The 15,023-nt window shown below is 43.9% G+C and overlaps 1 protein-coding gene across 1 annotated transcript in view; it reads right to left on the bottom strand.

Annotated features, from left to right (window-relative positions):
• Positions 1 to 14,703, bottom strand: part of abca2 (ATP-binding cassette, sub-family A (ABC1), member 2) — a 423,663-nt gene extending 408,960 nt beyond the window's left edge. Inside the window, exon 1 of the mRNA XM_083912406.1 lies at positions 14,598 to 14,703. Coding sequence (XP_083768532.1) covers positions 14,598 to 14,663 — 66 coding nt within the window. The 5' untranslated portion in view covers positions 14,664 to 14,703. The remainder of the gene's footprint in view (positions 1 to 14,597) is intronic.
• Between the last annotated feature and the right edge of the window lie 320 nt (positions 14,704 to 15,023).

Here is a 15,023-nt window from a genome sequence, read left to right as displayed (position 1 = left end):
GGTTTCACTGGTTTCCTGTGGACGCAGATATTTCTTTAATCCAGGCTGTGTGGATGGAAAACTTTTTAACAACAATGTAGAAAAAAAGGTTGTTTTCGATCGTGTGGACGTACCCTTACTGTCTGCATATTGTCACTGTATTTGTCTGATACCCCAGCCACATATGGGCTGATAACGTACCCACTAGCTCACAGGCTCAAGGGGAAGAACGCAAGCACCTGAGAGGCGCCCTCACAACTTGTGGCTACCCCAGCGGGACCTTTGTTAAAACGGCAGCTGCCTCCAGAAAGAAAACCAAAGTGGTTGAGAAAGAAAAAGATAACAGGAGAAACAACATAGTCATCCCATATGTGGCTGGGGTATCGGAGAAACTCAGGAGGATTTTCAACAAACACTGCATCCCTGTGTACTTCAAACCCGGTAACACACTCAGACAGAGACTAGTACATCCGAAGGACAGAACACCACACCACCACAAAAGCAACCTGGTTTATGCTGTCCAATGCAACGAGGAATGCAAAGATCTTTACATTGGAGAAACAAAACAACCACTGCATAAACGCATGGCCCAACACAGGAGAGCTAACTCCTCAGGCCTGGACTCGGCTGTCCACTTACACCTCAAGGAGAAAGCCCACTCCTTTGATGACAGCAATGTCCAAATCTTGGACAGAGAGGACAGATGGTTTGAAAGAGGAGTAAAAGAAGCCATCTATGTAAAAGTGGAGAAACCATCGCTAAACAGAGGAGGGGGTCTGAGACACCACTTATCTCCAATTTACAATGCCGCCCTTTCATCCCTTCCCAGGAGATTCAACAATCTAACCTCAAAGGACAACTGTTCACACATGGCCCGGGTGACCCCAACGACTGTCGTTCAGACTCAATAGAGTACTAACGACGTCGAAACCAACTGCCCACCACCGACTGTCACTCTAACGACGGGCGTGGGCACTTGGAGCACAAAGGGTTTCAGTGACATCATCGGCCTTGTGAGAGGTTAAATACCTGGATCTCCACACCAGTTAGTTGGACCAGTCCCAGCCTGGTCAGATGCGTACATGAACTGATGAAGCCTCTTGGATGAGAGGTGAAACGTCTTCCTAGACAAACAACCAGTCCAGTTGTTTTTGACTGAATTTGCTGTGAGGATATTTTACATACAGTTAGTCCAAACTGTCACTGCAACTGAACTGAAAGATCCACTGAATTAGCCTTACCTGCAAAAAAAAAAAAAAATAAATAAAGTGACAGTATTGTAGCATACACAGCATGACAGTATGAAAAGCCGTGAGAGTTATTGTTGCAGTGGTGGAAAGTACATTTACTACATTACCTTAGGTACAATTTTGAGGTACTTGTACATTAGTAATTCCATTTTAATCTACTTTATACTCCACTACATTTATTTAGTTACTTCCAAGATTTAGATTGTTAAAACAAATGAAATTACATGAAATAAACCATTCTGCCTAATGAATACATACTTCGAAAGCTACCAGTTGTTTTTGGATGCCTGCCCCATTTTTAAGGTTTTGAATGGACTAACCCCTCCACTATTCCAGGTCTTCATGATGAAAAACCACTCCAGAGTAAACACCAGAGAACTGAGTGGAGGAGAGTGAGATGTACAATGGTGCAGGACTACATTTGGCCAAATGTTTAGCAATTTAGCAACTATGCTAACTCCTATGCTGCGAGAAAAAATATCACAACAAGTAGTCAGTTTACTGTTAATTATTCATCATAAAATAACTAGTTAATGTAAATAACTTACCTTTTTAACTGTATAATTCTCAATAGAGCAAACTCGAGTCGACCTGAGCTGCTGTCTCTTCATAATCCAGAGGAGTAGCAGGAGGAAGCCGGAAAGTCTGTTTGACCTGATATGATTAGTTCACATGACATCGCGTACCGGCACGTGTTTTGAGCATGATCAGAGCGCTCCAAAACGCGCACCCAAGCGCGCTCCAGAACGCGTGCCCGAACGCGTGCCCGAACGCGTGCCCGAACGCGCTTAGGCACACGTTTTGGAGCACGCTTGGGCACGCGTTTTGGAGCGCGTTCAGGCACACGTTCTGGAGCGCGTTCGGGCACCTGTTCTGGTGCGCGTTCGGGCACGCGTTTTGAGCATGATCAGAGCGCGCGTTCTGGCTGTTTCGGCACGCGTGCTGAGCACGAGATTGGGACGCGTTCTGATTTCGTTCTGAGCGGGATCTTTTACAAGATTTGATTCTGCTAACCTGAATGCTGAATCTAGCCCTTTGGATTTTGTGTATGTCAACTCTCCGATATATATATATATATATATATATATATATATATATATATATATATATATATATATATATATACACATACATATATATATATATATACACATACATATATATATATACATATATTATATCTCTCTTTTTATATTCATAATATATATATATATATATATTATATATATATATTATATATAAAAATATTACATATATATATTGAATAATTTATAATCAATGAGTGAAGTATCATAATCATATGTTAGCGTGTGTATTAGTAATGATTAATGAGAGTGTGATAATAAGACGCAATAAGTATAATCATTTAAGGGTGTGATAGTGTGATTATTAGGTATAATCATTTAAGAGTGTGATATTAGATATTAGTCCAGGCTCAAGCTTTTCTGCTTTCTGCAAAAGCACACAAACCTTTGGCAGCCAGTCAAGGTCACAAGACAATGAAATAGCCAGCTTGCACAAACGCACCTGGCAACTAGTTGAGATTAGAGAATTGCCGTTTGCAAACAACAACCATATAAGGAGGCAGGAAAAACCATATAAGGAGGCAGGGGACAGGGAGTATGAGAGTATGTGCTTTTTCCCAGATAAAGAAGAAGAGTCATGCGGAACAGATGATACCCCGACGCGCGGGGGTGGAAGATGGAGGAATCGGAACGGCTACTAAAGGAACAAATTAGCCATCTTTGGCAATGTAGTGTTTCTTCTGGTGTTCTCTGACAGTAACATGCACATCCGTTTGTCCAAACAAATACAAAACAAGACTCACCCATGGCTCTGGCAGGAGCAGGTGAGGAGCCGGAGTGTGCTAAACACAGCTTTTCTTGAGTATGAAAGCAGCATAGCCATCATCCTTACTGTCCCAAAACTGTCTCCAGGTGTCTTTAGCATGAATGCAAAAACCAATCAGCTGGTTATCCTATGATGCTGCTGCTTTCACAACTGGCTTCTCTGATTCGCTCAATGGGAATCAGGAAACAGGGCGTTTTGAATCTTATGCCCAGCAGTTTTAGGGCCCATGCACGCGGAGATGCATTTTCCTCTAACCGCACAACTTTAGTATCGTTTTGGCCGAACAGATAAAGAAGAAGAGTCATGCGGAACAGATGATACCCCGACGCGCGGGGGTGGAAGATGGAGGAATCGGAACGGCTACTTTTGAAATACACATATGCACGCACAAGCGGACACATAACCACGCCTTTGTAACAAGCATAAATGCTGGAGTAGTTAGAATAGATATCAGAACTTCTTGCCTCTGATCATGGGTACTGTGTTGCACACAATTACCCTAGATAGAGAATAGAACATTTTTCCAGACGTCTGTATCATCCAATGTCCATCTACTAATAAATGCCTGCTGGCGCACTAAACTGCTTACAACTCTGCTGACTCCAGAAAGCCTCCTGTAGAATTTGAATTACGCAATATATACTCTGTGAGGTCCTTCTGATTTGACTAAAGTATTGTGTGTAAAATTCCTACAATATATAAAAAGAGAGAGAGAGAAAGAGAAATAAATGTCTATATAGATAGATAGATAGCAAGATAGATGGAAACTCAGATGCCACTGACAGCACAGCAGACTGTTTACAGACACAGGACATAATTGCCAACTAAAAGCAGCATAACAAGACAACAACTTTTATATGACACTATCATCCCGTCTGGCGCAGGGCAAGAAGACATCTCATACAAAATGAGATGAAAACAAAGTATACGGATGTATACACTCTGTACAATCATAATAGAGTAACAAGGCATTATGACTTCAGCACAAGCCAAATCACAGGTGGCATAACAGAGGAGAACAGAAGAAATGTTAAAATGTCACTGAACATCATAGTGAACAGAGGGTCATTTATGAACGGCCCTCATTTTTTTAATCAACATCATCTACATCTGAGATTGTCAGGTGTGCAGGGGGGCTCTTCCTCACTGCATTGGTTGGCACAGGTTTGTGCACTTCTGCCCATTGTTGAGACATGTCCACTCTGGTAGTTTGCATGACCTCACACTACACTGATAGTAACTGGTGCTGGGGAACCATGCATTCACTGTATATCCAGCTGCCCTTCATCATTTGTGGTCCATCCAGATAGATGTGCTCCCTTGTTAAGAGTGTTTAATAAACAACACGATTCATTCATTTACAACTATGTGTCATTTTAATAATTGAATTAAAATATCCATAAGTATATCAAGGACTTATAACGCTGTAATTATGTCAAGTTGTGTTTTACTTCATTATTTTAGTCTACATACTGCAGTCAGGTTTTTTTCTTCATATACTTAAGAAACTAATGTATAGAAAATACTAGCACACACCTCTCAGGAACTCATATCTACCATAATCAAAAGAGAAGACGAACATCAAGGTGATATTCAAATTTCTTGTTTAAAAAACACTAATTACCCATAATAATGTCAAATGTCAAGGATTCAAACCTCTTTCCACATATTTCTTATTATTTTTAAGGGGAAACTTTTAAAATTTTAAGATTTGAACTTTTAACATGACATTTTCAATAAATTGAAGATTTTTATGGACATATCAGTGGTCTTTTGATGCACATATAGGCCTGTATTTCCTGCTACACTGTGCTGAGATTTGTTTTTTATCTGGGCACAAAATTACAGCATAATTTCAAACATGTTCACATTGTTTATTCTCTCTTTTGGACTCTGTATATTCTTAAATTTGCATCTTGGTCTTATGTTGCCATCTTCAGGCTATGTAAATGCATGTTAACACTTAAAACCAAATTCAGCCTGATTGGGTAATGTATTACATTATTAACAGCATAACAGACAGCATGGAAGAGTGCTGCATAAAGTGGGATTTGAAGCTGCACCTCAGTAGGGAACTGCCTCACAAACTGACACTCTAACCATACTACTATCAGTTCTTCTCAATGTCAAGAAGACATAAATAGCAAATGTATATTTTAAATATCTTTAAACATTACACAAAATGTCCACAAATGTTAGATATGTGATATTTTTTTCAAGCACACTAAACACTTAGCTAACACTGTAAACAAGTAGTCCTGTAGTAGTTTGTAGTAGTAGTATTTAAACATCTGCCCAAAGGAGATCTGGCATCGACTGATGTGGTCTGTTTTCCCTGGCATATGATTGGTGGAAAGCAGTTCAAATCTATTGGCTGAGAAAATCGAGGGGAGGAGATCATTAGCATCTGACTGTTTAATATGCAACGCGACCAAATCTGCAGTAAACACTCCACCTCCCCACCACACCAACGTGAACCTTTCACCGCCATTGTTGTTGTTGTTAAATGTCCGCGCATGGTCCGTCCTTCTATTTACATGTCCGAACAGGCGGACATAACGCTACTGCCGTAGGGCTCGGGCTCGTGCTCGTACACGTGCGCACGCTCGTGCTCGTACATGTGCAAACGGCTCCGCTAAAGCCCACCTCTTTCAAGCGGGCCGTGGACGGTCCGCTGGCCGCAGTTGAGCGCGGAGCGGGTCCACTCAAACTGCTTAAAGGTACTAGGCTTTAGCTGAAAAACCGGTTTTGGCCGCGGCCAAAAGGACAGTGTGAGTAGGCTGTGAAAGTCAGTCAGAACGCGTTCCCGCACGCATTAAGTCAGTCAGAACGCGCGCACGGTCGGTAAAAGCGCGTTCCGGCACACGTAAAGTCACGCGCGAATTGTGGCACAGTCGGCCTGCCATATTCAATTCAATTCAATTTTATTTATAGTGTCGAATCATAACAAAAGTTATCTCAGGACACTTTACAGAGTAGGTAAAGACCACACTCAATTACTACTTTATGATTTACATAGACCCATCAATTGCTCTGTAGAGTACGGTGGCAACGAAAACCTTCCCTATAACAGGCAGGAACGTCAGACAGACCCAGCTCTGTGGAGGACGGCCATCTGTCTTGACCGGTTGGGGAGGAAGAAAAGGAGAGAGAAAGAGAGAAAAGACACAGATGGACAGAGAGAGACAGACAGACACACTTCCAGAGATCCAAGCAAAGCCTAACGGTAACTATAATAATATTTATAGTAATGTGAATATAACGTATATGTTAAGACAGTTAATACAACATAATATACGTCTCAGTGCTACGCCTCAGCGCTGCGTCTCAGCGCGTCAAGTCCCGGCTGTATTTTGAGCCCCCTGCTCTATTCCCTGTGTACACACGACTGTGTAGATACTTTTTGACTACAATGCCATCATCAAGTTTGCTAACCGCACAGCTGTGGTGGTCACAGATTACATAAGGCCTACCTAAAAGAAGCAGAGGATTTGACCCACTGTTGTCAGGACAACAACCTACTCATGAACATCAGCAAGACTAAGGAGATGGCAGTGGACGTCAGGGAGAAAACTATACCCAACTTATTATCCAAGAGTCCTTGCTGCTTCAGAATTATATGAAATTAAATTATTGTAGGACCTTATAGGAAGTGCACCATGTGAGTCCTCTGTGTCTGCTTTTCTGCTCAGCGTCACAGGAAGGGAAAAGGAGATAAGACGTTTTTATACTTGTTTCAATATGAGATAAGGTGTGTTTTACAACCTCAAACCCTCCTAGGGTAATTAAAACCCAGAACTTCAGGATGAAGGACCCTTTTATCCTAAATCAACGTCAAATCTGACCGCAATTCGAACTGGAGGATGTAGCATCATGTTTGACAAAGCTCCAGCCACAAACAAGAGCCATGTTTTCAGAGAAAGAAAAACTGATTACTCAGTTCATCGTCCCCTTTAACTTTAACTCCATGACCCCAGATCGACCTCGACATTTGTTCACCTGTTACCATTTAAAAAAAAAAAAAAATTTCCGGTTCCGGCGCTGTGTCGAGCGGCAGCCAGCAACAGTTGCTCTTTCTCCTTTCTGCACTTTTTAGCTATTTTATCTTATTTACTGTCTTTTTTATTAGTGCTTTTTCCTGTAAGTCGTCATGCTAACCTTAGCCAACTATGTCCGTGAACTTTCTTACATGTTTTTTGTCCGTTTGTCTCATTCTTGGGACTATTTTTGCCGACCACGTCTCCGTCTGGACGCAACAATGCGGCGGCTCCATTGTTTACACCCGTGAACAGCTGTTGTCGCTAACACCAATGGCACTGATGCGGGAGAGGCCTGAAATCCCCACAGAACTGAGGAGAAAGTACAGGGGATGTAAGGCTGGACGTAAACACCAGGAAATGAAGAGGAGATACAAACCATCTCTCCCTTCCATCACCATGGGGAATGTAAGGTCGCTGGCTAATAAGATGGACGAGCTGACGGGCCTGGTGAAGACTCAGTGGATGTATCGTGTGAGCAGTGTGCTGTGTTGCACGGAGAGGGTGGCTTTCAGACTGTTCGGGCGGACAGGAGTCACTGTGAGAGTAGCAAGAGGAAAGGTCGGGGACTTGCTATTCTTTTCACACGTGATCGTAATGGTTGTTTACATTCCTCCGACTACAAACGCGGCGCGCGCGAGTGACGTCATTCACACCGTCGTCGCGGGCCTTCAGACACAGCACCCAGATGCATTCATTGCAATATCTGGGGACTTTAACCACATCACTCTGGCTGCAACACTGCCCACTTTCAAGCAGTTTGTGGACTGTCCCACCAGGGAAAACAAGACACTGGACCTGCTGTATGCTAATGTTTAGGAGGCTTAAAGCTCCACTGCCCTTCCTCCTCTTGGAAGATCGGACCACAACCTCATCCACCTGCAGCCCCTGTATAAGCCCCAAGTCCAGCGGCTTCCTGTGACCACCAGGACTGTGAGGAGATGGTCACAGGAGACTGAGGAACCTTTACAGGGCTGCTTTGAACTTACAGACTGGGATTTGCTCTGTGATTCACATGGAGAGGACCTTGATGATCTCACGGACTGCATAACAGGGTACATCAATTTCTGTGTGGACAGGGTTGTTCCTACAGTGACTGTACGCTGTTTCCCCAATAACAAGCCGTAGGTCACCAGAGACATCAAGGTCCTGCTGAATGAGAAGAAGAGGGCCCTCAGAGAGCGGATGAGGCAGGTCAAGAGGGAGCTTAAGGAGAGGATCCAACAGGGCAAAGACACCTACAGGAGGAAGCTGGAGCACAAACTTCAGCAGAACAATTTAAAGGATGTGTGGAGCTGCATGAGGAGCATTACTGGCTACAAACCATCTGGTAGCCAGACAGTAGGAGGTGGTACTGAACGTGCCAATGAGCTGAATCTGTTCTTCAACAGATTTGATGAAAGGGCTCTGGACCACCCCCCGACGGCTCCTCCACAACCATCCACCTCCAAACCTCCAGCCCTGCTGACACCCCACCATCCCCCTCAATTCCTTCCCGATTTTGCCCTAACAGTCCCCTCCCCCCGCCATCACCTCTCTCCACCCACACCAACGCACACAGCAGACAGACCTTCACTGCAGAGCAGGTGAGGAAGGAGCTGTGCAGACTCCGCCCAGGCAAGGCAGCAGGTCCCGACGATGTCAGCCCGAGGGTCCTCAAAGCATGTGTGGAGTCCTGCAGTACATCTTCAACCTCAGCCTGAGTCTTGAGAAGGTCCCTGTGCTGTGGAAGACATCCTGCCTGGTACCAGTACCAAAGAAGGTGCGTCCCAGCACCTCCGAAGATTACAGACCGGTGGCACTGACGTCGCACCTGATGAAGTCCCTGGAGAGGCTGGCCCTTTCACTTCTTCGGCCACTGGTCAGCTCATCACTGGACCCTCTACAGTTTGCCTACCAGCCGAGACTAGGTGTGGAGGACGCTATCATCTTCCTGCTCCACCGTGCCTCTGCCCACCTGGACAGACCGGGAACCACAGTGAGAATCTTGTTCATGGACTTCTCCAGTGCATTCAATACCATCCGGCCTGCTCTGCTGGGACGTAAGCTGACGGCTATGCAGGTGGACCCTCCCCTCGTTTCCTGGATTACGGATTACTTGATGGGTCGACCACATTGGATCAGACTGCAGGACGGAGTGTCTGACACTGTGGTCAGCAGCACTGGAGCTCCACAGGGAACTGCTCTTTCCCCCTTTTTGTTCACCCTGTACACCTCAGACTTTCAGCTCCGTTCTGAGTCCTGCCACCTGCAGAAGTTTGCTGAAGACTCTGCAATTGTTGGCTGTGTCAGTGAGGGGAAGGAGGAGGAGTACAGGGGCGTTGTGGTGTGCAGCTAATCACCTGATTCTAAACGCCACCAAGACTAAGGAGCTAGTGGTGGATTTCCGCAGGATTGAATCTGCCCCCACACCCATCTCCATCAACGGTGTGGTTGTGGATGTTGTCCAGGATTACAAATACCTTGGAGTATATCTGGATAACAAACTGGACTGGTCCAAGAACACTGAGGCTGTTTACAAGAAGGGCCAGAGTCGTCTCTATTTCCTGAGAAGGCTCCGGTCATTCAATGTATGCAACACCATGCTGAGGATGTTCTACCAGTCGGTGGTAGCCAGTGCCATCTTCTTTGCTGTTGTGTGCTGGGGCAGCAGACTGAGGGCAGCAGACGCCAAGGGAATCGGTAAGATCATCAGGAAGGCTGGCTCCGTCCTGGGGGTTAAACTGGACTCTTTGGTGGCGGTGTCAGAGAGGAGGATGTTGTCTAAACTGCACAGCATCCTGGACAACAACACTCACCCTCTCCACCAGCTGCTGACCTCCGGCAGAAGCACCTTCAGTCATAGACTCATTCTCCCCTGGTGTAACACTGAACGCCGGAGGAAGTCTTTTCTTCCGGTGGCCATCAAACTGTATAATTCATCTCCCCGCGGTCAGGTAAGGAACAGTGGAGACACTGTGTCCTGAGAAAATGGCACTTTGTCACTTTATATCATCACTGCATCACTTTATTCAGTTGTACTGTCACTTACTTCAGTAAGAAATGCTGCTACACTTCACTGTGGTTTACTGTAACTTAGTTCTGTCAGAAATGCTGCTACATTTTTAACACTGTTATTACTTATCGCTCCTTATCACTTATTTAGTTTGTACTTATTTTATTTCAATATGCTACTAAACTGCACAGTGCGTATTGTTGTATATTGTATATACCTACGCTTAACCACAATGTCTGTTGCACTCTGTCACACTTAGTTATTGTTTGATTTATTTTACGTGAGCTATGTTTTGATTTGATTATGTAAGCTTATTGTCACTCTGATCCTTTCCCACCTTTGTATTGAAACTGTTGCACAATAATTTCCCTCGAGATAAATAAAGCTTCTTGAATCTTGAATTTTGAATCTGCCTGTGGCTCAAAGTAAGTGCTAGTGCCGCGACGCCTGTATCTATTCATGCAGTTTAACATCACATAAAATATTTTTGCAAGACGGTTGAGATGGAGACAGTAAGTGTTATTTTGACCGTGTGTTCTTTGCGTAATGGATGTGGAGAATTTTTAAATAACGCTTAAATAGTCAGAGATTATTTCCTTGTGATGTGCATAAAATGATTTCGGAGCTAATAAGAGTCCCGTGACATAAACGTAGATGGTACAGTGACTCAGGATCAACTCTATTAAATTGTTATAGCATTATTGTGAAGTTTAATAAATAGCACATATACATCTGAGAAGTGATGACATCTATGTGTTACAGACCCTGGCTGTGTGCACTGAAGTGTATATGACAAAGTAGTGAATCTCAATCTATTTATTTTTTAAATGTATTTTAAATAGGCCTTTAGCATAGTCACTAACTGGCAGACCGTGGTCCAAGTCCGGACCCAGAGGCAATCCTGTACGGACCCGGATCTATAATCCATTTATTATTATAGTAAATTAATTTGACGAGATACTTTTAACACGCGCAGCTTTTCGGCGCAGCTTTTCTAGTGTTTACAGCTGCTTCGGTTGACATCAGGAAATTAACTGACCAATCATTACGAGCTAAGTCATCCCACGTGATGCTACTCAGCCGATCAAGTCTCTGCATTCCAGGCAGCAAACAGCGGCCCAGTCAAAATATTAAGAGGCGAATGACAGATGACAGGACGACAGAGAGACAGAAAGGACGATAAAGAAAGCAGTACAGAGAGAGGAGACAATCAGAGGAGGGATTTGGAGACAGGGAGAAACAAAGATGATCGACACACGATCGGAAGAGTGAGGCGGGAGAAGGGAGAAAAACAGACGGTCAGAAAGCGAGTCGGGATCAGAGAGAGAAAAAGATGGCCAGAAAGGGAGTCGGGATCAGAGAGAGAAACAGACGGTCAGAAAGTGAGTCGGAGACAACAACAAAAAAAACACAAATGGCACTATCTAAGAAAAGTTGATAGCAAAAATAGAGCTTTCAATCCGGAATGGACAGACTAATTTCCGTTCATTCTTCCCTCAGGCAGTACAAACCCACGGTGTCTGATATGCTCCAAGACTGTAGCTCTCATTAAAATTGGCAATGTGGAGCGTGGAGCGTGGCGCTCCACATGTCATAGTGGCTATGACACAAAGCACAAAGATTTCAACCGAGCACACCCGCTTAAGTCTGAGCTGAGGTTGCAGAGAAAATAAACAGTCTCAGAGCCTAGTATGACCAGTCCAACAGGATCTTGACCCACTCATGCACTGCCCAACAATGTGCTCATGAATGTTCCCTCAGAGTTGCTTGGATTTTAGGTCAAAACAAAAAAACATTTACTTATAGGGGGGTTGTCAAGGAGTGCATGAGTGCAGTAGCTGAAAACTTATATGAAGGAAAACAAAAAGAGCTGTGTAACAAAATAAAGCAAATACCTATGTCAGCATCATCAGCCACAAAGAAAGGTGAGGTATTAACCCAGGATGTACTAGCCCAGCTGAATGAAGCCATCCATGAGGCACCATGTGTAGGCTTGGCTGTAGATGAGTCCACTGATGTGTCTGACAATGCTCAGTTGTTAGTTTATGTCAGGTTCTTTAACAAAGAGCAGAAAACATTCTGTGAGGACCTGTTAGGTGTTACTTCCCTTCAGACCAGTACACAAGGAGAGGACATCTACCAGGCCATTAAGGAGATGTTAAGAGAGCGAGGAACACAGTCAAAACAAGTGGTTTCCATAACCACAGATGGAGCCCCTGCCATGACAGGGAGAGAGAGAAAGGAGCTGTAGCAAGACTGAGAGACGACAATCCTGAGCTCTTTAAATGGAACTGGTTGATCTCCAGGCAGATCGGAGGAGCTGACCCTGACACTTTCAGGTTCCAAATGGTTTCTGAGTCAGCTTTCCCAGGTCTGAGGAAGGTAGCCCTGTACATCATGACCATGTTTGGCTCCACGTACAGTTGCGAGGCAGCTTTCTCCACAATGAATATAATTAAGACAAAATATCGGTCCAGGCTTACCAATGAGCACCTCCACATGTGCATGAGAATGGCCCTGACACCATTTAGGCCCAGATTTAAAACCCTGGCAGGAAAAGCTACAGCTCAATTCTTTCACTGAGCAACAGAAAGAAGGGAAGTCATGTGGTTTATACCTAGTCTATAAAGTGTCCTGAGATAACTTTTGTTATGATTTGGTACTATAAATAAAATTGAATTTAATTGAATGGAATTGAATTGAATTGGAATATAAGAGGGAAAGACAGAGACACTGAAAGTGTTCATTTGTTAGGATTTGTAAAATTTTTATTGTAAAAGTGGTTGAGATTGTCCAGTCAAAATGTGGGACAGTTAAATAAAAATTAGATTTCTCTCAAGTTAAGAACTTTGTTTGAAAATGCAAAATTTTTCCGGAGCTTTTGTATTTATTTTCTCTTTTTTTAAAAATGCAGCACTTCTTGAGAGGGACTGTGTATCTGTGCACTTCAATACTAAGTGACAAATATTGTCAAAATGTTAATGTTTTATGATTATTTATCTGTTACATGCAGACGCTGATACAACTTCTTCAACATATAACACACTAGCGCAAGTTGGACATGATGTTCCGGACCTTTACTTGAATACATTTTCTCTGACTGGACTTCTTTGCGTTTTAGTTGATTTTTTATCCAAAAAAACAAACCAACAATTTTTTTCACAGCACCCCCTGTTCAAACTTACTTCCAGCGGCCCTACCGGTATGTGAAGATTAACTGAAGAAAACGTGCAAGAATAATAAACGTGAGTCACAGATCTTATTTTCTGACATAATCTGTTTCGGATTATGCGACCCAGCTCGATGCTAAACTTCAGGGTTTAGACGTCAACCCTGGCACACTTTCTTCTCACAAATAATAAGGTTGGAAATCATAATAATCTACCGGACTGTAGTGACTGTTGATGTTAATGTTAAAATGTGAGTTTCACTCTTGGAGTGAATCACTGAGATGTCCCATAGGTCAGTGAAGTTACATGTTGTATTTGAGATGCTGTAAACCTGTAGGTGGTTGAGAGAAGAAGGAGGGTGGCCGTGGAAATCGCTGGAGTTGTGGGACGGTAATAAGCTAGGAGCTAGTGTGTAAAGAGGGTTTAAAGGTTGTTCTGCTTTGGTGTCGGCCACGGCCCACAGTAGCACTTGTTCAGTCACTGAGGGGCGCTACAGTAATAATGTAACTGTTTTGGTTCTTGTGCTGTGGGTGATAGAGTTGTATGAATGAGAAAGGTCAGGTGGACGTGATTTTGTGCACATAACGTGAGTTCAGTATTCAGTGGCTGCACGTGTTTCTTGATGAGTATGCATGTTTCGGCTATCGTGCAGGTGCATGTACAGCGTTTATTTGCCCCCCTGCCAGCCTCAGCCCAAATTTTGGCCAGAAAAAAACAAAACTGAAGCTAATAAACAAAGACTGCGATTAAACATCAGTTGTTTCCACAAACACCAACCTCTTTGTCCTCTTTGAGCATTATGAGCGCACATACAGTAGGCCTACAGAGAGTAGGACCCTGCTTCCAACAACAGCATGCTTCACACTACAGTGTTCTTATAACGCCTGATAATCACATCAGCAGACAGACAGACAGACAGAGAGGTGCTGGTGGATCAGCCCTAATAATAACTTATGCAGACAGAGGTGCTGGTGGATCAGCCCAGATAATCACATCTGCAGACAGACAGACAGACAGAGAGGTGCTGGTGGATCAGCCCTAATAATAACATCTACATACAGAGAGGTGCTGGTGGATCAGCCCGGATAATCACATCTACATACAGAGAGGTGCTGGTGGATCAGCCCAGATAATCACATCTGAAGACATACAGCTGCTGGTGGAATCAGCCCAGATAAAGGCTGTGGGAAATGGAAAAGCGATGCAGGCTGAATCGGCGCCTTTCTGCTTTCTAAAGACACGAATAACCATACGCTGCTGTTCTTTCCCTTTTTATATTTCATAGACTGTCATGTTAACAAATGTGTAGTCTTACCGGTCCCCTTCTCTTCAGAGCGATGTTCTTCCACAGTAGCAGATGGAGCTGGTGCAGGAATCCCATTTTGTCTCCCACGTCTGCTTTAGTTTCTCAATAAATTGACCAAATTAGCATACCGTTACCAGCGGTGGCCTGTGACTGGAATTAAATAACCCAGGCATCCCGTCCGAGCCTGTTCTGCAGCTGAAATGTGTCGGCCTTGGCTAACAATAAGAATATAGAGCTACTTAGTTAGCTGCCAGTGTCTGGCGCTGCCAGTGGTGACGGGACTGTGTGTGTTCCGCCTGTCATCTTCTGTGTCGGTGAGCACAAGCCAGCTTCTCCTGCGGAACTCCTTCAGTTCAGTGAAGCAGTGCAGCGGTCTATGTTGGAGCAGGAAACTGGTGGAGACAGCCTGATGTGAAGCTGACCAGAGAAAAACAA

This window comes from Echiichthys vipera (assembly GCF_963691815.1).
Source record: "Echiichthys vipera genome assembly, chromosome: 4".
In the NCBI taxonomy this organism is placed as follows: domain Eukaryota; kingdom Metazoa; phylum Chordata; class Actinopteri; order Perciformes; family Trachinidae; genus Echiichthys; species Echiichthys vipera.
Note: the sequence above shows the minus strand (reverse complement) of the source record. Positions and strands in the feature narration are given on the sequence as shown.